We start from the raw sequence: 26,770 nt of genomic DNA on the forward strand, positions 1-26,770 counted from the left end.
CCTGGCACGTCTATGCCTACCTCCGTAACTGAGTGGAATATTATTGACCTGCTCTGCTAATTTGCATACGGAAGCGATGCTGTGTTTGTCCCTACTTTGTGTTAAGCTAACAGGTTAAAATGGCATAAGTTTTTAGACTATAGACATACAATAGATCTCTGTAGATGCTGAATGCAGAAACATAATAGATGTAATCCATCAGCAATAAAAAATGTATTATATTTATTAGTGAAGCACCTGTATATGAAGTCATATGAGGTCTCGTTCCAGCCTTAAAGGGTCAGTGCCGCTTAATATACTTCATATATTAATGCAACTATTAGAGGCACCTTCAGCTAAAAGGAAGTCATTTTTTCATCAAGACATCCAGAGAGTCAGATGACACTGTAAAATGCCTGTTTCTGAGAAGGCAATTGAATATATGTTTGATTCCATCATCAAGGTGATTGTTTGCCCAACAAAAATGTAAAATGTTAAAGCTTATGAATCATTTTAATGTGCTCTAAAGAGGTTTCAGTGGGCCGCTTGTATCCGGACAGTACCAGCTGCAGAATTCTGTTCTGAAACACCTACACTGAATCTACCACATGGCATGCTGAGAATACAAATAAAGGGAGATTTTTCTCTTTTGTTTCTTCAGTTTAGTTTCAAATGTTAAGTTGAAAGTCACCAATGACACTGTATATTGTGCTTGATTGAAAGCACTGCGCACAAAGGCCACATTGTGTGAACTGCAGTTTCCACCGATTACAGCAGTTAAGTGAAGGACACGGTTAGGCGAGAAGGTCAGCACGAACAGTTGACAGGGGACTTCCTATCACTGCTCGAGTCAGAGATGTCCAGACTCCTTAGTAAGCAAAGCACTACACTATCATGTTTTTTTTTTATGTGTGTGTTTTTACTTTTTTATTTTTATGGTGGTCATTGAAGGGGAAAAAGATGGGAGACCCACATATACATTGTATATATAACTACATTTATAATAAAAAATACAAATAATGTGCAAATAAATAAATAAAGCTACTAAGTAAATAACAACAAAATGCACAACAAAAATAACTCATAATAACTCACCATTTTTAATGATTATATAAAAAAGTCATATAGTTTTCAATTAATATTAGATTAAATACAAGAATATGTATACAATTGTTTTTAAATTAAATTTAGCTGCTTAAAAATACATGTCAACTTAACATAAGAACATAAGAAGGACGACTATCCTCAAAGAATGATAGATCCCTGGTCAGGACACACACACATGTGGCCCATCACAGGACGAAGCCCAGGGGCCTGTGGGGTACCATGTCCCACAATAGAGGATCAGATCAGTGATGGAAAGGCTTGCCAGGTCACAGAAACACAATAGAGCTTGAGTTAAATCAGCCTGACTCGCTACAACCTTAGCTTTACAGCCCTTAACTCACAACAACACAAAGACACACTGTTCTGAGGTCAGTCATGACACTTTACTGACTGAATAACAGTAAAGGCTTTAATAAGCTGATCTGAAGGAGAACAATACAGTGCAGATGGTGACTCTGCTCCAACAATAAAAGCATTTTTTATTAGAAATTGATTATTCATCGTCACATAGAGAAGCGCATTATCATAAGCTGATAATATCCAAATTTTTTATAAAAGCAAAACAAACGGCAACATTGAACAAAGAACTCTTACCTTTTATAGAAGCCATTGAGAGGCTGCAAGCAAAGAAACTGCCAGTAATCCAAACAGAAAGTCTTGAGCTTCAACATTTTCCAGATAGGTTTAGTGATTTAGCATACCTGCTAGCCTGCATAAAACAGCTGAGATCCACGTGGTTGCACCATCACACCTGACTCAGAGGTGTCTGAGTGAACGTAACTATGCCAAACGTCCCATAGATCGACGTACGACAGGGCCTCAGTGGCAGCTGTAAATCCTTCTAGTATGAATAGTAACACCCTTTGTGATGTCTCTCACACCCTCAATGAAGATGTCACACACACACACACCATGTGTCCAGTTTTCCACCGCTTCAGGGATGTGACACAAAGTGTGTGAGAAATCTATCTGTATATCCTCTAGCACTAATCCAGCAGGCCCAAAACAGTCCAAAAGGAATAAAAAAGAAAAAAGCTCAGCTTTGAATTACAGCTGCTTCCATTGTCTGTCAGTGCTGATGACAGAATCCAGCTCCAGCGTGCTTCACCGCAACCACAAAGACCCCTATGCCGCCCCCCACCCCCACTGCCTGGCCCGTATTAATTATGCTTTATCTGATGGTGTCCTCCCTTTGCCAGCTATGCGTGTGCTGAGCAGTGCTAATCACTAGAAGCACATGGTAATCAGCAGGGACTGATGCTCAACAAACACAAGCTGGCTGATTTGCAACCCCACTCTGATATGTTGATGCCCGTTGCCGGGATATGGAATCACTAGTGATTAAAATGCTAAGTGGAAGCCTAAGGAGGATGTTGATTGGCTGAGAGTGGGAAAGTGGGTGTGGCAATGTGAGTCAGTGAGGGCACAGATTTTTTTTCTTTGTTCATTGCATTTTTGGATGAATTGGATAAATTGCAAAATCAAGATGGGCAACTGACATTAAATTTCAAGTGGTAACTAGCAGAGCACTTCACCTAAAACTATATTAAGAAAAAAATTTTTTTTCTTAATTTTAAAGAACTTTTTAATGTTCTTCTTAATTTTCATTTTAACTTTTTAATATTAATTGAGAGGTTATTTTTGAGTTAATGTAACTTTAGAAATTAATATGTCACATTACTGGACTCTTAAGTGACAAATAAATAAATAAATACATACATACATTTATTTGAGAAATAAAAGGTGTGAAATAAGAATTGTGACCAGCTACAGCACCTAAAATATACACATTCCTTACATAAATATTAAGCATAAGATCAAACATAAATTTGATCTTGTTGTGAAAGATATCTATCTATCTATCTATCTATCTATCTATCTATCTATCTATCTATCTATCTATCTAAACATACATATATATATATATATATATATATATATATATATAATATATATATATAATATATATATATATATATATATATATATATATATATATAGATATATATATATATATATATATATATATAAGCCTATATATATATATATATAAAGCCTGAAACAATATTTAAATAATATCTTTACACAATAACTTATTTTTAAAACTTACTTTTAAAAATATTTAGTCACAGTACATGACTATTTAAATGAACTGCAGAAGTGATATATTATTAAAAATAGTAAAGAAATGTGAAAACAAATATAAAATAAAATATAAAATTTACCTTAAAAAAGAAATTTGATCTCAGTGTCAAAGAAATCAAACGGTATTTTTAAACAATCATTTTTAAAACTAATTATCATCAACATATTTTTGGAATATTTACACATTTTTAAATATTTTTAACACTACACAATTTAAATGAACTGCAAAAAGCTACAAAAATTATATCTTAAAATGGTAAATAACTAAGTAAAAATCAATTTAAAAATAAAAATGTTAACCCTTAAAACATTATGTTAAAAATAATTTTATTAGTAAAGTTAAACGATGTCTAAAAAAACAACAACCATGAAATGAAAGATACATTATTATGCATGAGCTGAGTCTAAACCTGAATATGCAGAGAAACAAATGAGATGTGACCACAACATCATGGAAATTGAATGCACTGAAAGAGGTGTATTTAAGCACATGATAGCACATTCAAGCAATCCATTTCAAGGAAGCATGACCAGTAATTACCAAACCCTGTAGGCTCTCACTTCTCTAGAGAATATCAACATACTCATACCGTATATGTGTGTGTGTTTGGGATGCTCATCATTATGCAAGCTACTGAAGCCCCTGCATGCAGATGGATCTTTCTGCTCCCTCTCACGCCCTCTAAACTCTCTCAAATCCATCCACAGCCTGGCATTCAAACCACACACAGTCCTCTTGCTGTAGATTGGTACAACAGATCAGGGATTTCTTTGTGTAAAGTGAGAAATGCTAAATGACGCTAGCAGCCAAACAGAGCTCTATAGAGTTCTTACATTTATACTGATTGTTTGCCAAGGCACAAAAAGTCTCATATAAAACACTAAAAACGCACACAATTTAGCTAAATATATAAACATATACCAAAAATATATATTTTTACATTTTATGATGACTACAAGGACCATACATATGTCCAGATATTTCCATAAACGTTTTCCATGACAGTCAGTTCACCTAAAAACCATCCACACTCCGCTTTCTGCAATTTAACTCGGAATTGTATTTAATTTTATGCTCCCTTTTACTAGTTTAAAACCCAAAAACATAAGACAGTGAAATACCGCCACACATGTCCCTTTTTCCTCATTAATGAGTCCCAGCAAACAGCTCTTTTGTCTTGTGGGTGCTTTAGGGGCCCATTTTGTCGAGGAGGGGGCTAGGGGGTGGTGTTGCCCACTAAACAGATGAGGAAACATCAATCATCCGGTTGGCTTAGATGGCCTTTTTTCCCTTAGCATAAAGGTATTTTGAATGCTACATGATCATTTATCCTTCCAGATGTAATAAAAAATAAAAAAAAAATATCGTAAAACATAAAATTTTAGTATATATAAAAGAGAAAGAGCACAACAGAAGAAGTAGTCATACTTTAAAAAACAATTGCTACTGTATGCTAGACTAAAAATATTGAAGACTCTAGTTTCTTCAACAAAGCTTTAATGGGGGAAGGTGTAAGTGCTCTTGAGCGGGCACACCAGGCTAAAGCCGCTCATTAGTCCTTCTTGTACACCAGGTGTTGGCTTTTCAGGACCCAGCTGTGCTCCATATCCCCAGTAAATGAGCCACGCGGCTCTCTGGTTCTAATGACAGCGGTCAGCACCCGAGGAAGCACATGCCACACACTGCTATTAATGAGCCAGTGCTTTGCGAGAACTCAGCACCAGTTAATGGCCCCCAGGCACAGTCGCATAAATGCCAGTTTTACGATACAGGGCATAATATTCATGAATGACACTCAAGGGAATGCAGGGGAAAATCTCAAAATGATAGATTTGTGGTAATTAAAGGTTATATAAGTAATGCACAACAGCACAAGTGTATAAAAATGGCTGGATTTATTTGACCAAAAATACAGTTAAAATTAATTTATTTTATCATATTTCAAAATGCAATTTATTCCTGTGATGCAAAGCTGAATTTTCAGCACTCATTACTCATCTTCAGTGTCACATGATCCTTCAGAAATCATTCTAATATTCTAATTTGAAGCTCAAGAAACATTTCTTCTTATTATCTTAATATTATGTTGAAAACAGTTGCTTCTGTTGTGCTGCTGTGAAACCGTGATACTTTTTACATTAATTTTTGATGAATGAAAAGGTAAAAAGAAAAGCATTTATTTGAAAAAGAATGTAAAATGTTACTGTCAGTTTTAGGGAATTTCTAAAAAAAAATGGACAGTTGTACAGTATATTTTACTAATATTTGGACAAAATCAAATTTAACTGTATTTTTATGTGCGCACTTCACAACTTTGTGCTGCTGAAATATTAATGATTAGCTTAAAAGCACAAATACAAATGACTGAGCTCTGATATAAGTTTTAATATAAACTCATTTTTATCTGATGAACAATAGTGTAATATACCTTTTAAATTCAATTAGACAAATATAATTGCTAATGACACTGTAAATGCCTTCAGAACAGCCTTTAGTTAGAAGAGGTAAAATACAAATGGTAAAGCAAAAAATAATTAAAAATAATAAAATTAAAATACTGTAAAATTGAAAAAAAAAATGTCTGCTGTATTAGGTAGCAGAAAAAAAAACTTCACAATTCTTACAAAACAGCAATATTACATTTGTGTTTGTTGGGTAGCCACAATAATCATATATGGTACAGTAAAAAGGAAAATTCCCAGAAAAAGCACACCAGTGTGTATTTCACAAAGAAGTAACAGCTGTATAAATACAGGCTGGTTTCACAGTCGCAGGGACTGTTTTGATACACATAAGAACTGATTATATAACTATGTTTTCTCTATTGTAATGGTTCATCCCCAGGGCCTGATGTCTCCTCAAAGACAGATTTTCTAGTGAAATAGAGAGTGATATTAAATGTACCAATGAAAAAACAAAAGCTTAGAGGTGCTTTTATATCAGTCCAAAAAAACACTGCGCTCCCTGCAGGAAAAACCAGCTTAGGCTGGTGGCCATGTTTTAGAACATGGTTTCTAAGCTAATCTAAGCTGGTAGACCATCTTGGAGAAGAAACAAAGTTGGATATATCAGCTTAAGTTGGTTTCTGGAACATGGTAGCTAGTCAACTAGCTAATACGCAACTTGAACCAGTAAAACATCAGCTGCCATGTGCCAAAAAACATCTTAAACTGGATTTTCTAACAACATGTTTGTTTGTTGTCAATAACCCACCGCATCTGATAAGAACTGCAAACATGGTGATGTGAGATCATGTTACTGGCACTCACTCCCAGTCTCCATCTTGTCTGCACTCACTCTGCTAACTTCATTACTTCCCTCTTTTCTCTTCACAATGTTAACACCCTTTAGGACAGAGCTCTATGGCTTCTTTTTAATTCCCCCGGTGAATGGGGTGACGATCCCATCAGAGATACGTTTTGCCGATAAAACGCCTGAAGTGGCGTTATCTGTGCTGCACCAGTTTGATTGGCGGAAACCAATAAGCGCTAAATATGATCGGGCTTCAGCTCACGGGCTGTCTTAAAGACCCCTGTGACGCCTTGGCCATCTCAAAGGGGTAGGTGGGTGTGTAATTGCAGTTGTTGTCGTGGCACGTGGGGCCAGATGGGGTCTAGGCTGAAATGATGAGGGTAGGCTGTATTTTCATGGCCTCAATATCACTTCTCTGAGAGATGGCTATCATGGTGAAGACCTCTATCTGGGCTCTGGCAGATAGACTAATTTATCTCAATAAATCCTGCTGTGCTGCTCTTCTGTAGAAGTGTCCAGCAGCTCAGGGAGATGAATTATGATGGCCAACTGCCCGCAGGGCTTGAGAGAAGCCAATATGTGCATGGATGATATTCAAATTGGCACTTTCTAAATCAACAAAAAGACACAGCCTATGGATATCCATCTGCAGGACAGATAAAGCAACATCTATAACCTAAAATAGGGTATCTTTATCTTCTTGCTGGAGTTTAATGTTGTTGGGTATCGGGTATCTGCCATTTTTTGTCGGATCGGGTATCCGTCAGAGACGGCCCAATCCAAATCCAAGGTTGTGCGTATTATTCTGTGTTACTTCTGAAGCCATACAATAGCTTAATGTGAGCTAAATATGAATTTAAGTCCTTACATTAAAGTTCACACAAACTCTCCTGCTTTCTTGCTTTTGTCAGTCATTTTGTTTCCGCCTTTAAAACCCTGATCGCGTTCGGTTACGACAGTCAGCTCGTGCTCTCTCCAGAACTGTGTTTCCGCATATTATACTTGATTTTGTAAATAAATGTCTATAATTTTGCAAAAAAGGACTTTATCTTCTTGCTGGAGTTAATGTTGTTTTTGTGTTACTTGCTACCGGGGTGTCTGTGAGAAAGACTAGAAAAGACTATAAATTGTTTTTAACGTGCACAGTAACTGAAATTTAAAACTGTTGAAAGACAGGCTCAATAACTGTTGCACAGATATAATACACTACGCATCAATTTCTCTTCCCTTTTTGCTTTGCACTTTTTAATGCAATGCGCTGTGTGCTCTGACCAGGGTTGCCTGGTTTTAACAAGAAAACCCACCCAAGTGTGTTTCGAGGGGGGTTCCCCACTAAAATTCCGAGGGGATAAAATGCACGTTTTTCGCCAGGGATCCTCCAGTAAAATTCACATTCCAGGGGCTAAATATCATGTTATTGGGGTTGCTTCAACCCGCGGACATGAAAAGCAACCCGAAGCAACAGTGTTAAAGTAACCCAACTGGCAACACTGGCTGTGACTCCGTGTTGCTTCAAGCACATCATTCTGAACACCGGATGCACATATTGTAAGTGCTTCGTGCCGCACTGTATCATATGTTGCCACACGAATCTATCATATGTTGTTGCCTTATTAAAAAATACTATACATTTAAAAGAAATGTATTTTAATTTTTTTGTATACAGTTATATATAAATCCATTCATGAATGGATTTTGTAATAATACAAATAGCAATGTGTAACATTTTACCATATTTAGTGCAACACTTTTATTTGTACCCCAGAAAATAGTTTTTTCACTAAATGTTTGGATTTCTAAAATTACTTTGCACTGTTCAATATTCAAAATGCTTTTACAGTAGTATCCTCCAATCTGCAACAACTGAGGGTATTATTGCCTACTGGTGGCCCATTTGGGGCTAAATGCAGCACTAGGATATGTATTTATGACCCCGTCAGGTTTCTGGTGGAAAAAAAGAAGAAGAGAAAAACATAAAAACTTTGTCTATTTTTAGTCTGGTATTATTGTGATCACTCCCTTTCAAATGTCTTCAGAAAGCCCTTCCCTCTCCTCCCTCAAAGCTGGAACAATAGCTGCCTGTGGACAGTCCCTGTGAAAATCGTTCAAGCACAAAGAAACAAGAGTGCAAAACTCACAGCCAGCTCTGGATGACATCAATTCGCAACTATTTATATAGTTCCAAATGCCCTAAAGTGGATCATAATGGCACTTCTTGACGTGTCTCATTTCTCTCAGACATCTAAATGGGCAAATTTGCAGTTCGTTCTATTCAGAAATCCATTACTAAAACATGAAAAGCAATATATCAGCACCCCAAAAAACATAAAAATAAATATATTATATTTTTACTCTATTTCAATTGTTTTCACTTGCAATATGTCAGTTGCTTTCTCTCACTACATATAGAGATATTTACAGATATATAGCTTCTATAATATATAATAATGCAAGATTTATTAGATATATTAATGCATATATTTTTACTATTATTAGTAAAAAAAAAATTTACTAACATTAAATCATGCATTATTATTATCTTTATTTTGTAATATACATAATTAAGACAAATACATAATTTGTCATGCTTTCTATACTGTTTATTTTTGGATGCTGATGACACATTTCTTGCTTTTGAAACTACAGCAATGCTTTTTATAAACATAATAAAAGAAATAATTCCTGATCTTTATTGAAGATAATCACATTGTCTTATGCAATTCTCCAGGTATTTTTGTCAGAAACTCTGCCATTAGCATTACTGCAGAGTATTCCTTGGGCATATTCCAGATGTTTTTGTTAACTAGTACTGCACATCCATCAGGCTGTCATACACATTCACACATCATGCACAAGTGACCATAGCTGCGTGCTCCCTCTAGTGGCCTAAAACAAGCATGGTGCAGTCCATCCCCTCATTAATATTCCACACGCTCATTTGCATTTCTTGTTCTATGCATTCCTGCCAAAGGCAAAACACAAGGTCTTAAAACTTGATCCTCTTATGAACCTATGATCAGATCACCTGGTGCACAGACATACAAATTACACAGAAACAAATGGCTGCATATGTAAATGAGGATAGCTGGCTGTAGAACAGGATCAGATGTGAGTTTAGCATATTAAACGACTGGTTGCCTTCCGGTGTGGGAAAGCACATGCAAACTAAATGGATTCAGTGATGAGTGCATTAAAACATTGTGCATATTTATTCTATGTCATCGAGGGACGTGTACCATCTGAGCTCGTTGGAAACAGGCCAGACTGCTTAAAACACATTTAACCAAGGTCTAATGGTCTAAGTATTTAACGACCGCATGAGATTAAGAGCCAATTAATTCAATCACAGTGCAAAGACTTGTAATTTCAGTTTAACAGAATGGAATGGAGACCGATTACACTAAAACTCATCAACTTCACTCATTATGTAGGCTATAACACCAGATCTGAACTAAAAGTGGCTTGTTGGATGGATAACTGTAGTGGCCCTCAACACTAATGAAACAGTTAGTCTCTCAGCTTCATTATGATCAGATCATCAACGACTCTTTATTAAGAATCATATGCATTTCTGGAACTTCCTAATGATAACATCTTATATATGAGAACTGTTTTTATCTATTCCCCAATCAAATCATGAACTCAAAGAGACAAAGACTGAACATACTTACAGTGCAAGTGGAAAGCAATGATATGATGCTATTTTTGAGGTTGATGTGACAGTTTTGTGAGTGCTCTCCTCACACCGAGATGAAACAGGGAAGCCTTAGTGGGTTCAACCTTTGCTTTAAAGTGCCTGTTTGTTGACAGCGAATTAAATAATTCCATATACAGTAAAGATGAAAGATGAATAAAATGTCAGGAGAGGCATGCTGGTTTGTGCTGTTTAGCAGGTGATGGCAGGGGAGATATGAGTGTTGGAAGTGAGCAAGAAAAATAAAAAAAAACACTCAAAATTGACTCTTCAAATGTGTGGTACTGTAGGGGCACTTCATTACTGAATCCTAATGGCAGGGGACAACTACATTTCCACATTTTCTGAAGAAAAATTTCTGTCCTGGCTGTTAGCCTGTTGCTATTCAGTTACTAGGGTGTTCAGGTCATTGCTATGGCATTAATATGTGGTTGTTTACTGGCCTATATCAAAAAATATATAATATGCAAAAAGCATGAGACAAAAAGCATGAAATGCTTTATCAAAAAAAAAAAAAAGATAAAAAAAAAAAAAAAAAGATAAAAAAAAGGACATTAATTATTTTAAAACAAAAAAAAAAATACTGTACTGTTTTTTTTTATTTAATTGCCAGTTGGTTATTTTATTACTGTGTTTTAAACAATATATTAAACAAATACAAACACAATATTAAAGATAATAATAATTAAAAAAATAGACAATAAAGCTTAAAAAATACTTTGGACACAATAGTTCATAATATGGCTTTTTCAAATTTAAAGCATTAATGCAACAAAAAGCAAGACGTCAGCTGAAATGTAATCATATATTTATAAATGTATATAAAGACTGTATATATTAATGAATGAAAAATATATTGTTATTTATTTTATTAATTTTACTTAAATTAATTCATTAAATTTAAATTTCTATAACATAAAATAATTATTTGCAATTAATTATAATTATATGACAAATAATTCTTTACAAATAATTCAGGTAATAGTCTAGTATACATAGTGTAAATAGTCAAATTAATTAAGACGTAGGTTAAAAAAACAATTCTTTCCATTTTGTGTGGGGAGATATGTTATGTCTTAGTAAATAACACAAATTAAATATTTTAATGACATAATTCTACAGAGAAATATCCAAGAAATTAATAATAGATGACTCTATGTATTAATAGCGCTTTAGCTCTCAATACACTTGTCACAGTGTACTGCTGTAGTAGCAGTTCAGGTGCCAAGAAAAAAAAGTTGAGTAAGATGGAAACATGTTCACTTATACTGCTTGACTGAGCCATTTGAGACCTAGAACAAAGTGTGCATCTCTCTTACAGCAGACATGACACTCTTGCCTAGTTGTTTCACATAAGCACTAAAAATCCTGAGGGACACAGAGCCTATAGTTCAGCACAGAAAATCCTGTAGGCTATTTTTGAGGGTCATAGCATGACCCTACCAGCAGAGCCCTGTCAGACCCAAAGGGCTTTCATCATCCGCCTTTGAGGGCCATTGTGGGGAACATGAACTGGTTATTGCTCTCACTTCTTGCGGTTTGAGATAGCAGTCATAGGGATTCACATCACAGTGCTCAAAATTCTCTTTCTCCACACACACACACACCCCCATACCACAAAAAAACACATCCAAAATTTTAAAACTCCCCAAAAAAATCATAACAACAACATGAAGGCGAGGAGCTGAGGTTTAACGGTCAGCACACATGCTCATGTAAGTAATACACCATGGTTTTCACATTCCGTCATTTTCCAATCCCATTCCCACCTCTTCTACCAAATATCTAAGACTTGTCTCTACTATTCTATTATGATAAAAGTTACAAAAAGGCCAAAGATAAAGGTTACTCAAGCAAATTCCAGTGACGTCATCTACACTATGTTGGTCTAAAGATTGCCAGCACAAGTTCAATGAGCAGCAACCAGTCCAAGACAATAACATTGATCATGAGGTCACAAACAGGTACTTATTCTTTCATGCATTCAGTCATTTGCCTGTGTCAGCAGTTACTGACTGGTGCTACTGGAGAATGTAGCCATACTGTATAAAATAAAAACACTCATGCACATGAGCTTCAAAGCAAGAACAGAGCCTCAGTGATTCAGATGCAGACACAAAACAATAAAGATAATTGCAATGAAATCTGAGCTACTGCATTTTGAGTAAATCAATACATACAGTACAGGTTGAGATGAGCTACACACACTTTCTGGAGGGAAAAATCATCATTAAAAATGTATTAAAGAGCTGAGGGAACCATATTCTTATTGGTACCTGAAAGTATAATGAAATTAGACAAAATATTTCACAAACAATGCATAGCAGTTCACATTCTGTGAAAATTGGTGGAGCTTTCTGCCAAGTAAAGACCCCAAGAGTTCATAAGAACGCTAAAGATCTCACTAAGCAACTAACACTTTGAGACTTGTAGCATCATTAGGGGTGTGAAAATACATGAAACATGTTTAATTCATATGATTGAATAACTATTAAGAACAGCTATTTGCTGTCATCTTTAAGATTGCACATACAGCACATAACAGCTTCTATCATACATCTAAGCATTTAGTGTGTTAGAATTAACAACATACATCTAAATGTCACATTGTATTTGTAATTATTTATAAGGATTGAAGGTACTATTCCACAGATTTGATTTTTTTTTTTTAATATTTCAGTAATAAACTGTGTGTGTGTGTGTGTGTGTGTGTGTGTGTGTGTGTGTGTGTGTTTGTATGTACTGTATATACACACACAAACCTAATTTATAATATATAATCTAAATATTAATTAAATAATTATAAAATAGTCTTAATTCTAATTGAATTAGCAACATTCAAAAACTGAAAATAGCTGGTATACCTGTCAACTTTACTTATACTTAAATTCTGAATATATCTGATTTTCTATGTATAAAAACCACAGGGGAATACAGGTGATTACTCTGAAAACAGCAATTTTTGTTTGACAATATCATAACTATGTAAACAGTTTGGTCAACAATGTCAAAATTTGCATATATATCTAAATCTATATTTATCTCAGCAACCTATGACACTTGATCGCAAAATTGGAGTTATACTAAAAGTTCATGCACATAACCGGGTTAGAAGCACAAATTCCATCAGTGCACTGAGTGACAGAATAATGCATTGCCACCACGCTGAATCCTGCTCGTCTGGCCTCTCGCCGGCAGGCTAATGTGAATGCCTTCCTCCTGCAAGGCATGGCACCATGCCACCTCCCATTACTGTCACTGACACGACTGCTACAGTCAAGCTCTAAAAACACGTTCAAATCACTTTCAAACAAAAAACGCAACAAAAAATTGCTGTTGTGTTAGTTTCAGCTGTGCATTTCTGGAGAGCACGAACTTTAATTGTCCAGTAGAGAGAGAAAGAGAGATACGGAAGAGAGAAAGAGTTATTAGTCATGGTTTGCTCTGGAGGAGTAATGCTTGTACAGGATGACCTTGAGTGAGGGTCACATGACAGCGAAAGGCTGTCCCAATTCCCCTTCCTCCCTCCCTTCCCCCCTGGGATGAGGCACAGCGGGTGGCAGTGGAAGATGTGCAGGAAGACAGAGCTCAGGAGCAGATGGAAACATGGGCCACTGGCTAATGCAACGTCCCAGCTGAGAACAAAGCTTGTTGACTGACTATCTATCTATCTATCTATCTATCTATCTATCTATCTATCTATCTATCTATCTATCTATCTATCTATCTATCTATCTATCTATCTATCATTTTACAAATGTTATCATTTATTATATAATTAAGTGATTTGTTCAATTATATTTTACTCTTTAAAATCTGTCAAATGTTTAAAATGACTAGCATTATTAAAACCAACATAATTAAAAGTTTGTCTACAAATATCAAATTATTCTTTCAGGACTTTTAAGGACATGCTTGTGCAAAAGAAAAACTAAAAAATAAGAGTACATTTTGAATCACAGAGAGAGGGCATGTGTTCATTCAGCCTGACAAACAGCAGTCCGCTCAATACGGACTGAAACTGCAGTCTTATACCGTTTCCAAAAATAGTCTCGGCGTGACATCACCAGAGCTACGTAAACACTGTCCACTTTGTTTTCAGTCTGCGTGCGTGAGATATCTCAGCGTACAGAGCCAACCTTATCCCTCTGCCCTGGGCTTAGAGAGATACAGCCTGCGGCAAACCAACAGAACACGCTGAACGTGTCTGCCTCAAACAACCGACGAGTCCATTAACAATCAAACACATGACCCAAGATTTTCCTCCTCGTATGATGTGATGGCTATTCAAAATATTAAATGAAGCATCAAGCTTCTGCAGCAGTCAAGTTGTCACGTATGAAATTAAAACGAGGTCTTACCTCCACAGATACAGGCAGAATAACAAGATCTGTGCGCTGTCACAAGCGCTCTCCTTCATTTATTTGACATCATGCTCATGAATGCAATGCTGAATAACATCTGTTGTTTCATATCAAAACAAATGCAGAGCTCAACATTGCCCTCATCTCAAGTACCGGCACAATCACATACACTCACATGCACAATTCAAATATGTACTCACAAGTGGTAGCGATGACAAGCCATGAAGATGCTATGTTGTGTGTGAGTCTCTTGAGCGCCCCAAACTAAGCTATAGTCTCACACACACACACACACACACACACCTCCTCTCAAGCACTCGCAGGCGTGCTCAGCTCATTCAAGCTTAGCCTCAGCGGGGCGGCACACGGCACCGAGTGTGTGATGTAATATGAGCAACACACGCATCAGCGACCAGCGATGTTTTCTACAAGATTCAGAGTTATGAATAGACACATTCATATGATGGATCAAAAATGTTGTTTTTGGAAATGCACTTTTCTGCCCCTGATTTGTTTTTGTTTACATCTGATCTGTCCAAACCTGGACTGTAGTATGGCTCGGGGAGCCAGAGACTCAGGTTGGCTCTGTGGTTGCTATAGTAACAGATTCTGTTTGTGAGGCTGGACCAATCAGCACGAGTGTGGAGCATTACTAGTAACACAAATGGATTCATTAACAACTAACAAAACCTTATGTGAATAGACAAGCTGAAGAATGAATTATGCTGGGAGGGAGGAAGATAGCCCTTGATTTAAGAAATGTTTTAATTACTGGTATATGTCTTTATTCTAAATATCGCTGGCAGTGATTTAATTGTTGGTCTACATCTCTATTATTAAACTGCTGTGGCCATTTTTTTTTTAACTGTTGGTTTTTGTCTCTAATATAAAATTGCTGGGCATGATGTAAATTTTTTATTGTTGATATGTCCCTGCATAAAATCACTGCTCCTGATTTTTATTTTTAAATTGTTGGTCTAATAAAAATAAATAAAATAAAAATAGTTGTAAATAGTTGTATAAAATGTAAAAAAAATTTATTTTGTCGCTCTACAATTCCTATATAACACCCCTGGGCACAATTTGAACAAACGATTTGCGTTTTTTTGATTGCTGTTTTATGTTCCTAATATAAAATTGTTGGTCACAATTTAAAATTGTACATTTTTGGTCAACGTCCCAAATCTAAAATTGTTGGGTGCCATTTTAATGTAATTTTATAAAATCTCTGGGCCTGAATTTATTTATTTATTATTTATTATATATTTTTTTTTTTATCAAAAAAGCCCTACTAGGGACAAGTGTTGTAAATTAGCTTTAGCTAAAAACATTATGATACATGCATCAAATGACTGTGAAAGTTTATCTATGTTATTTGTATCTGTCCCTATCTAAATACACTTAATAATAATAATAATATTGTACTTGTTTTTTGAAATAAACGTCTGTAATACAAAATCGCTGCCTGTCATGCAATTTTTTAAACTGTTGATCTACAAATTTAATATTAAAATTGCAGGTGGCCAATGCATCAAGATTAAGTGCTGCCAATTTGACCTTTTTTTTCTGGGACGTCTCAACAGACAAACCACTCCTCTCCCGCTGGGATCCTCCACCACGTACCTGTCACCAGGTAACAACAACACCGTGGCACATGCACATTACCGGTTACCATAACAATACCTGTCAGATAAAACACGTTCCCAACAAGCACCAGGAGACTTTACCGGCTCCCACACAACCTAATACCACCACGAGCTGACAAAGCACTCAACGCAGAGAAGGGCTTTGGAAACATCTCCACCCCTGATATAACAAAGTCAGAGCCTTTGTTATTCTGATTCAACCTCCTGAAGGAGCATTGCATTGTGGGATCACATCTTTTCAGGTGCAGGAAAAAGAAAAGTAATGAGGCTGTACGTCTCCACGCAAACACGCTCATTATGAAGTCATGGTGGCAGGCACGAGGTAGAGACTTTTGGAATCTGTTTGCATGCATGTGGAGATGATGGACAGGGGCTGGGAAGGAAATCTGGAGGTGCATCCATCAGGGACACCAGCTTTGATGCAGCCGTCAAGAGATGCTGACATAATGATACATCAAAATGATGTGCATTAAAATCACAAAATAATACAATGTTAATCTAAAAGACACATAAACAATTATGAATTACCCATTCACAAATACCTAAAAAAAAAACGGAAAATCTGTCATCCACAGAGCTTCACAAAGACATTTAGAGGAATGCGCTGCATGTAATTCATGTAGCAGGAGACATAAAAAGGGCAAGCATTTGAAGTCCACTCAGACACACTAGTAACAACACTAGAGCGCTGCTAAGTACAGTTGTCAACTATAAAAAAATCCTGAAATCACTGAAACAGGTATATACTGTACATGCAGGAAAAAAAATGGAATGTGCTACACTACTTTTACAAATTCAGCTAGTGCATGGGTTGTATAAGGGCCAAAAAACTTGTTTTAAAAAGCATACATCAGGTATTATTAAAATGTACAAAATGTATTTATGTTAATTTTTTGTAACAAATTATGTTAAATGTACAAAAAATGTTTGGATTTAATTTTTCTTTTTTTTTTTTTTTTTTTACAAAAATAACTGAATGAACCTGAAATGTCAAATGGTGTAAGGACAAAGAATGAGAAACATTTTTTCTCCAAATCAACTCATAAAATAATTCACAAATTATGTACAACGAAAATAGATGTTAAAAAAAAACATTTTAATTCGTTTTTTGCACTATTTGGAAGGACTAGTGATTACATTACGTAAAAAAAACATGTTATTACACTACACTAGATGATTACATTACGTTACACTAAACTAGATGATTACATTTTATTCCACATTAATTTTCCTGTATATAATTATATTTTTATGAACAATACTGGTTACGCCAGTTGACACAAACCAGTTACACCACCTGACCATGTTGCTTCGGCAGTCAAAGGCCATTGTTTGTTGAAGAAATTGACACTGAAAATCAAGCATGAAAGTCAACAAGTTCAGCTAAAGTAGTTTTATTTTATTTTTAATAAAGGCCTCCTGAAGTGAATTGATGTGATTTTGTAAGAAAAAAATGCCTACAGTACATGTAAATCTTCATAAACCTTAATCTCTAGCTTTCGCTAACTGTCGTACGCGTGTACACGAGAAGGTGGTGTTCCAGCCAGATGACATAGGATGTAGGCGTAGCATAAGATCCGGTGAGAATATGCTAGTTTTACGAGAACCAAGTTTTGTTTACAGCAAAGGAAAACCAGTTTTGTCTTGGCTTATATCGAAATCCTCTGATTTCCTCTGATTTCCTCTGTGGCTGAGAGAGCTCAACCCTCTCTCAAAAAACCCTTGCAAATTAAGAAAACATCAGCAGTTTGACAACACATATGCTGCAAATACTTACAATGCGAAAAAACGCACTGCAAAAACTCGCACCACTATCAAACACAAAAACACGCTGCAAATACAGAAACGTGCTGCAAATACGTACAGACCACATCGGAAATGTATAAGGGAACCGCAACAAGTGACGAACCTGGCTGGGTCACACTTCAGTTTTGTTTTAACGCTTTTTATTTGTTTTAACATCCTGGCTGGCAAACTTATTTTTACAACTTCCCTCACAAAAATTAACCATGGTTTTACTATAAAAAAACAAACAAACAAAAAACATGGTTTCTATAGGCCTAGTTAAACCATCGAAATCAGAAATTACTCTAAAAATATTTTAACCATGGTATTTGTGTGGTTACACAAATGGTAATCACCAAAAAAAAAAAAAAAAAATGTACTGGTAAAAGCCAAAAACATAATCACTAGACTTTTACTATAATAAAACCATGGTTAATTTTCGCCACATCAAAGAGCATCAAAACCGCATTTATTGTTTGAATTTCCAGAAAAAATTGACATAATTTGAAAGATGAGACTTTGTTTCTTATCAAAAGTAACAAAAGTAAAACTGGAAGTTTCCAGTGACTTTAGACTCATGCAGTGGTTAAACCAACACTGTATTTGTTTGGTACACATGCGTACCAAACCGAAAGACAGTACCAAAAAATTTTCGGTATGAATATATATGTGTACATTATGCTACAGTATTTGATCAAATAAATGCAGTTTTGGTGAGCATAAGAGACTTCTTTCAAAAACACTGAAAAAACCTTACTGCCCCAAAATTTTATATTTTATGTAAATAAAAAAATTGTTCATTCAACTTATAATGCATTAATATTTATAGTCTTACAAAAAAAAAAAAAAAAAAATGCAAAGATGCAAACTATAAAATAATGCAAAATGTTATTGCATGTATGCATTTTTCCATACATTCTTATTGATGCTTTCAGGACTACCACAAATCTTTTTTTTTTTTATTTGACAAAACTTTATTGACTGTATGTGAGCCAGCTAGATAAAATTTCCTTCATGACATAACAGAATTTGTAACTAAATAAGAAACAGATAGAACACCATCCTTGATGACTAATCATCCATTGCAATTGATCCCTACTGCAATCTTGGTCCACACACATCCTGAGGTGAAGTAAAGGGGGAGCAAAACAACACACAAGAGCTCTATCTCTGATCAAACTTCGATTCCTGGAAATAGCACTCATTCACTTCCCTGGAGAGGATGGCTGGAAATTGTGAGTATTTACGTTTATGTGTATGCGCGCGTGTGTGTGTGTGTGTGTGGTGGTTTCAAAGAGGACTGCCCCCAGTCTTCTTCTCTCAACTACTTGTGATCAGAAATTAGCTTTGGCTGAGAGGGCCGTGCTGAGATACTCTTTCGGCGATGTTCTACCTCTGCTCTCTGAGGCAGCTAATCTCTGCTAGCCCTGAGCCATACTCACTAACAATACAGCACCGAGGGAGAAAAGATTACTTACAACTGAACATCTATTACGGAGAAAGTATTTATTGATTTGCTGAGAGGGAGGCAGGGGCTTGATACATTGGAGAGATTTGCAGAGGAGGCAGGAGGCATGAGACAGAATTGAGGCAAACATATTAATGAGGCAGAACTGATGCAGAAGTATCTGCCAATTTTCAATAAATCAATTCAATTATAAAAATGAAAACCATATTAACAATTTAATTATAGAAAACTGTACACAAGATATGTTCAAAAATTGAAAATGAAATATTTCAATCTCGAGGCAAGACTGCCAATACTAAAATGAAGAGGCAAACAAAGCTTTTTATTAATGCTCACGCAATAACAGTGACACAATTCAATTAAAATGTAAAATTTAGTTTTCATTATATTGTCTGTCTTATTTTAGAGATTTCATTTTTATTTTCACTTTCAAAGCCAACATGTATGCAAATTATATGTTAATCAGTGGGCGGGGCTTATTATTCAATTGAAGTAGAGTGTCTGAGGTTGACTTTGAAAATGAAAACTGAAATAAGAAAGGCAATAAAACAAAAACTAAACTTTACATATTAACTTCAATTGTGTCACTATTATCGCGTGTAGCTTTGTAAAATCTGTATTTGCATTTTCTTTTTCACTTTTGCATTTTCATTAAGATTGTAAAGAAAATTAAATGTCAAAATACCAACTACATTTCAATTTGACTGGGACAATGCATTGTCACAGAGAAAATTTTAATTAAATAATTTCATTTTGGCATATTTTGCATTCAGTTTTCTATAATTAAACTGTTAATATAGTTTTCATTTTTATTTTCATAATTGAACCTATAATTTCCATAAAGTTAAAGTACTAAAGCTACTGAAAAATAAAGAATAACTATATATAAAAATGACAAAAGCACATAACTTAATTACAAAACTTAAACTAAAATCAAAATAAAAACTAAAAATATAAAAATAAAAATAAGTAAATAAATAAGCAAATACATACATAAGAGTAATCATATTGTTTATAGTGTATAAATAATACAAAAAGAGCATTGCTACAGAAATGTTTAAATAAATTCAATCATATCAATCATATAAATTAAACAAAATAAAAAAAAATAAAAAACACACAAAATCCAATAACTCATTTAAATCTCTTGAATTTCTTTGAATCGCAATTTAGAAAATTCAACTACCTGTAAATGGTTGCCAATTCAATTCAAATTCACATTCATAAATTAAAAGGAAGCCATTTCTTCTCTTTAAAATTGTGCAAAACTGTAGAAAAAATGTTCATGCTGCAGAATCGAGGAAGAAATTAGTCAAAATTGAGTCAGAAGTGTCCATACAACAGAACTGAGGCAGTAGTGTTCAAAAGGCAGAATTGAGGCAGAAGTGTTCAGGTGGCAGATCAGAGGTGTTCATGAGGAAGTAAAAAACATAATTACAACACACGAACATAAATCCTCAGACTAAATCAGCTCATCATGAGGCTTTCTGACTTACATATACACGTCAAAAGCTTTCCATGACTGTACACTGTAATGCACACACACAAACGCTCGTGACCCGTCTCTTTTCCACAGGCGAAAAGGCACCGAACACCTGACACCTCATCATCTCAAAGTGGGAAAGAGAGTGAAACATATGGGAGATCTATTTGCATGCCTCACATCTCCCTGACTCACTTAAGAGTCACACTCAGTCTTCAGCTCTGCTCTCTGCTCAGAGGATCACTCAGACTGTGTGTATGAATAATGGACACACATTAAACCCCAGATGTGCAGCAGGAAAGAAAGAGAGGAAGATAAAGAGAGAAAAAGAGAAATGAAGTTGCTGCAGGGGGCAGACAACATAGACACAGTGGGGACAGAACTGAATTATAACTTGCGTGATCGAGGGCTCATTTTAAAGGGATGATGGCAGAGGTTCAGATAGACTCGTGTCAAATATCTGTTCCTGGATCAGTGTGCTGATGAGAAGCAATAGTGAGTGTCTGTGTCTGTGTAGCTCTAATGCTGCTTAGCTCCCTCCTCTGGAAAAGAGCCATGTATGCTGTGATATGACAGTCCAAAAAAACAACAACATGCATCGAAATATGAGCCATAATAACAAACAATTAATACAATTCATGCCACATACAGTAAAATAAAGATGATAAAATATGTAATGGAATATTTACTTTAATAATTGAAAATATGATGATATTACATAATTAAAAAAGTATTTAACACAACATGCAATTTACATTTATTATAAAGGAACTTATCCTTCATAAAGTGCAAAAGGATGAGATTGCTTTTGTTCATACAGTATGCAGTTGCTAATGTGTTGAGTGTTTTTTAACCCAAGTAAAATATTCTGGCCCTTATTAAATTTTTTTTTGCTTGTTTCATGAAATATTATATTATATAAGTTATTGTGTTTTAATAGCATAATATTTGTGGTCCTGTAGTTCAAACGGTAAACCATAGTGCTAGCAACTCCATGTCATGGATATGAAACATATACCTTGAATGCAACGCAAGTCGCTTTGAATAAAAACATCTGCCAAATGCAAAAATCTAAATATTGTAAGTCAGACTGCGATGAAAATTAATAGCACACCTCTTGAGCAAATCCTAATGTTAACAGGGATGAAAGCACAACTAAATAGTTCAATTTACAAAACTTCAAGATAATAATGAAGTTTAAACTAGAAATCCACATAAATAAATGATTTTAACAGTAAGAGAACTGCCTGGTTTATGAGAGTCCAATTGATGTAATGTGACCATTAGGGGGCAGTGTTTTCCCACAACTATCACACCATGTGTTTCTCTGCATATGGATTTTTTTAAGGTGATGAGCCAACCATAAACATGCTCAGATCATCAGTTCAAACAACATTTCACTGGCGATTACAGCACCAGAAATAAAAGCTTGTGTTTTCTGTGTTGATGACTAAAAAGCGGCCAAGGTGCAGCCGAGGTGACAGGCATGAAATGAGCAAGCAATAAAATTTCTACTGTCGCTTGTAGACTGGCACTGACTGAGCGCTCTCTGAAAACATCTTCAGATGTTGTCTACAAAAAAATGCACAGCGGGGAAAGTTGAAGGCAATTCTCCTTGTCAAAGGAAACCTGCCGGGGTCTAGCACATTGCTTCAATCACAGCCAGACGATGCAATGATGATTACAATAAAGCTAATGTAAGGGCACAATTGCTTCCATTATCATTACAGTTAATCACTGTGACTAGCAGACTAGCGCCGACAAGGAACTGTCAGAGTTAAATGAAAGCTCGGTGTCAAATTGTACAGGTCACTGCAAAAACGACCTTCATCAGAACAAATGTCTGCCTCTGACAGCAGTAACACGAGCGCTTCAACCGAGATGTTCGATCACGAACGTCAGCATTATTCTCACACAGAAGCGGAAGAGGATATTCTATCTTAGCAGACGATCCGCAGCTGCACCTGTGTAAAACTCACTGATGCTAGATAGAAACGTAGAGAACGACAGGTTGTGAAATAATGTAAATTAGATCTTAATTATGCATCAAGACACATCCTTTCTTAAAATATAGATTACAAAATGACTGAAATCAATCGGCTCCAAAGGTCACCAAAAAGGCCATCAGGAGTAGGCAGGCAATTATTTCAATTTGCTCTGTGGCTCTGGCCGCCCATATACACACTTGGACATCCACACACAAACGCAGTTTCCTGAGATTTCATTGTTCAGTGTGAATTGTGACAGGATCTCTTCTCTGCACATTCTCTCTCTCTCTCTCTGGGAGTGTTATGATGATCGGTGATGGACACAAACTTTTAAATCAAACCCCTAGAGGCTAAAGCAACAATTCCAGACCCCTGAACCTGCTCAAAACTCACAGTATCCCAGTGTCCTTCCAGTAGAAGACCATTGCAGACTGAAGTAAACAAAAAGTTACCCTCCAACCAAAAATGTGGATCATAAAACAGTAAATAGTGAAGTATAAATATGTAGTAATAAAGTATAAATGTCAGTTTAGTGCAAGCAATCAATGTAGACCAGAAGATATACATTAGTAAATGTGACACATGACCTCGTAATCGCATTAAAGGTAATTGAGCCATCAGTGTCCAAGTGTTTAGTGAATCATGGCATTTGTAAGCGCCTAAATTTAATATACTGATCCAGCATAGGGAACTAGAATGCAGAATGAAATGCCAGACCGTACAACACACAGGCCTTGGCCTTCCAGATGTACAGTAATTAGACACTGACAAATTTGGGTGCTCTTTTTTTTTTTTTGAGAGAGAGGAGTATGATCAGGAAATGTCGCAAACTGGATTTAAACTCGCTCTATGTGTCAGAACACAAGTGCTACTACCAAACTGGGCTCTGACAAAAAAAAAAAAAACACATTTTAATGTCCCACAAAAAGGTCTAAAGTTGAATTGCTCTGAATGCTGTGTCTATTCAACATGTGCCCAAAGAAGCAGAATCCTCTTTATTATACCATACGTCCTCTACTCCAGCTAGGACAATTAAAACCAAGCTAAACTGTCAGTCTTATAACTGACGTTTACGTTTACGTTTAATTAGAGTGAGACAGAAGGTGAGTCTCAGGCTCCGCACAGGTCTCTGACGCTTTTATAGCACTTCACCACTCTGTCTCCACTATTTACTATAGCATCTCGCCTCCCAGCAAGACCCGTGTCTCCTTGGAAACAGAGATTTGGCTGTGATTTGTGTGTGTGTGAGATGTCTGATGTAGTGGGATACTGCCTGTCCCTTCAGCTCTGATTGGTGAGACTAGTCAAGCATCTGTAGCGTGTCCACAGGAGCTGATGGAACACATATGCCAAAGACTCCAGCTGTTCATAGGAGAAGACACATCCTCCACACAAGCACGCACATACTTGACTTCCCCTCGAAATCAAACGTTTCTGAATGGCTGCTGAAATAGCTTTGTGTTGTCACTAGAATTGTCATTATAGGTATTTTCAATAATTGCTATAAGTAAATGTTATGGTTATGAATAATTTTGATACCACAGTACATCAATACATTAACTATAAATATGCTGTTGAACACACTCCTTGAATTAAAGTTAAATACTAATGTAAATTATGCAAGATTTTTATGTCTCAGTGTAAAAAAGGTATTTCTCCTAACTGTAAATTGGTATACTGTATTTCTCAATATTGCGACTAAATCTTATTTCTCATAATCGCAACCTTATATCTACATTATTGTTAAAGATTGAACAATTATTTCTCAAAATTGTTACTAGATCACACAATTGCAACTATTTCTCAAAACTGCAACTTTATATCTCACAATTACGACTTTCTCATAATTTCGACTTCGTCCCAACTGTGATTATTTCTAAAGAGTGAACAATTATTTCACAATTTCCAACCATTTCTCAAAACTGCAACTTTATTCACGTAACTGTAATTTTATCTCACAACTGCATCTATTTATCATAATTGCAACTTTATTTCTCATAACCATGAACCTGAATATCACAACTGCAACTATACATCACAGTTGTCACTATTTCTCTTTAATGCAACTACTATATAATGTAATTATATCTCAAAATTGCAAATTTAAATCTGACAATTTCAACGGTTTCTAACAACATATCCGGTCTACTGTATACTGTACATCACATCACACTTCCACAGCATCTTGACATGGAGGTCTTTAAAGCAAATTCACAATTTGCTTTTCCGTTTGATGGAAAAGGTTGATCCGAGCCGTAGTGCTTTAACCTCCTCTACAATTCATGGCCTTCTGATGAATTTTGCTGTTGACCTTTTGGGGACAAACTAGAGTAATGAGGTAAACGTTTTGGAAAAACTTATATTTCATGTCTTTTCAGCCTGATTGGCGCTGCTACATTTGACGTGTGCCATGGCAGTCCTCGTACTGGATTTCCTTACATTGTGTCTTTTCCCTTCTTTTTCAATCATGGTTTCATTCTTTACACCTCATTTAGTGCCTCTCTAATTCAGCTTTCATAAATATTTGAGACTAAAAAATTAAATAGACATTTTAATATTTCACTACAAATATGATGCGTGAGAATGAAGAGTCATTGGGGACTCAAAACAGAAGGAGAAAGAGAGAAGGAAAGAGAGAGGTTGAGAGGGCTAGAGTGAATGTCAGTAGTCGATCGAGCTGTACGTGTTTGGACTCATGATAAGAAAGCGACCAGACAGAGAGAACAGAATTGTAATGATTAATGAGAGAAAGTGTGCCATCTAAATACATCAGCCACACCATTTTGATTAAACATGAAGCATTTGTACAGTTAAAGAATCAAAGACATACATCTTCACACTGAATCCACATAAAATCTAAATTTTTGGACGTAGCTGTAACTACATTTACAAAAAACCATTAAAGTTGCTAACTAGCTAATGGTTTTGTTTTGGATACTGCACTTACAGTATGGGGATTTTACCAAGTTGGACTGTGATATGGCCTACGCACAAGTGAGCACTCAGAAGGGAGCAGTGCATGTGACCATCTGAAATACACTACATGTGACATGCATCATTGCATTTTGAATTGAAACTATCTATTCTATCCTACATGAGATACATAAATTACCCCAGGAAAACGATCATAAACTAAAAATATAATTATAAAATTAGTATTAAATAATATAATATGATAATATTTATATTATAATTTAATCCATTTATTAATTAATGCATTTTATTAATCTTATTTGAAAAGAAAGAAAGAAAGAAAGAAAGAAAGAAAGAAAGAAAGAAAGAAAGCTGTTTGTTTGACAGGGATGGTGTTCCAGGAAATTTTGATTACTGTTTCGCAGCACACATATCCTGAGAGAAAACTAAATTTTCTATCCAAGCCACCAATAAGCCTGAGGAAAGCCTGCTGTATCAGAACGCTCCTGAAACTGATGAAACAAACCTCAGCTAGGCATATGATTTCACACTGACTCTTCAGTGGTTTTCAAAGACAAAAAAAATAAATAAAATAAAACTTATTAGCCAAGATCGGACTTTGAAAATGACAATGACATGGATATTATCACCCTTATCGAAACATACCATATAAAGGCATGTTTCACCACAAAGGAAAGCCAGCGCTCTGAAAAAAAGTCCCACACAATAATGATAGGGTGGAATAATTGTGCAAACTAACTGATTAAATTCGGCAGTGTGTGAAGTTGGTGTGATAACCATAACTCATTATTACCTATTTAATTTCGCACCCCTACTGCTTTGGTGAAATTTAGCTTAACATCATTTTAGTTTGTTTGGCCTGAAGGAAATGATCTTATTCAATACACTTTCAAAATCACAAGCCTGGATACACACAAATCCAGG

The 26,770-nt window shown here is 35.6% G+C and overlaps 1 protein-coding gene across 5 annotated transcripts in view; it reads right to left on the reverse strand.

Moving 5' to 3' along the window:
* The window catches only part of LOC109059922 (IQ motif and SEC7 domain-containing protein 1-like), a 170,940-nt gene that overhangs the window by 59,249 nt on the left and 84,921 nt on the right, over positions 1-26,770 (reverse strand). Inside the window, exon 1 of one of the 5 annotated variants that reach the window (XM_042766471.1) lies at positions 14,743-14,885. The exons of 3 other annotated variants lie outside the window; for them this stretch is intronic. In XM_042766471.1, the coding sequence (XP_042622405.1) occupies positions 14,743-14,765 (23 nt within the window). In that variant the 5' untranslated portion in view covers positions 14,766-14,885. Of the gene's footprint in view, positions 1-1,680; positions 2,206-14,742; positions 14,886-26,770 lie in introns of those variants that run through there. One more of the 5 variants, XM_042766468.1, reaches the window with a different exon arrangement.

Source organism: Cyprinus carpio, chromosome A11 (assembly GCF_018340385.1).
Source record: "Cyprinus carpio isolate SPL01 chromosome A11, ASM1834038v1, whole genome shotgun sequence".
In the NCBI taxonomy this organism is placed as follows: Eukaryota; Metazoa; Chordata; class Actinopteri; order Cypriniformes; family Cyprinidae; genus Cyprinus; species Cyprinus carpio.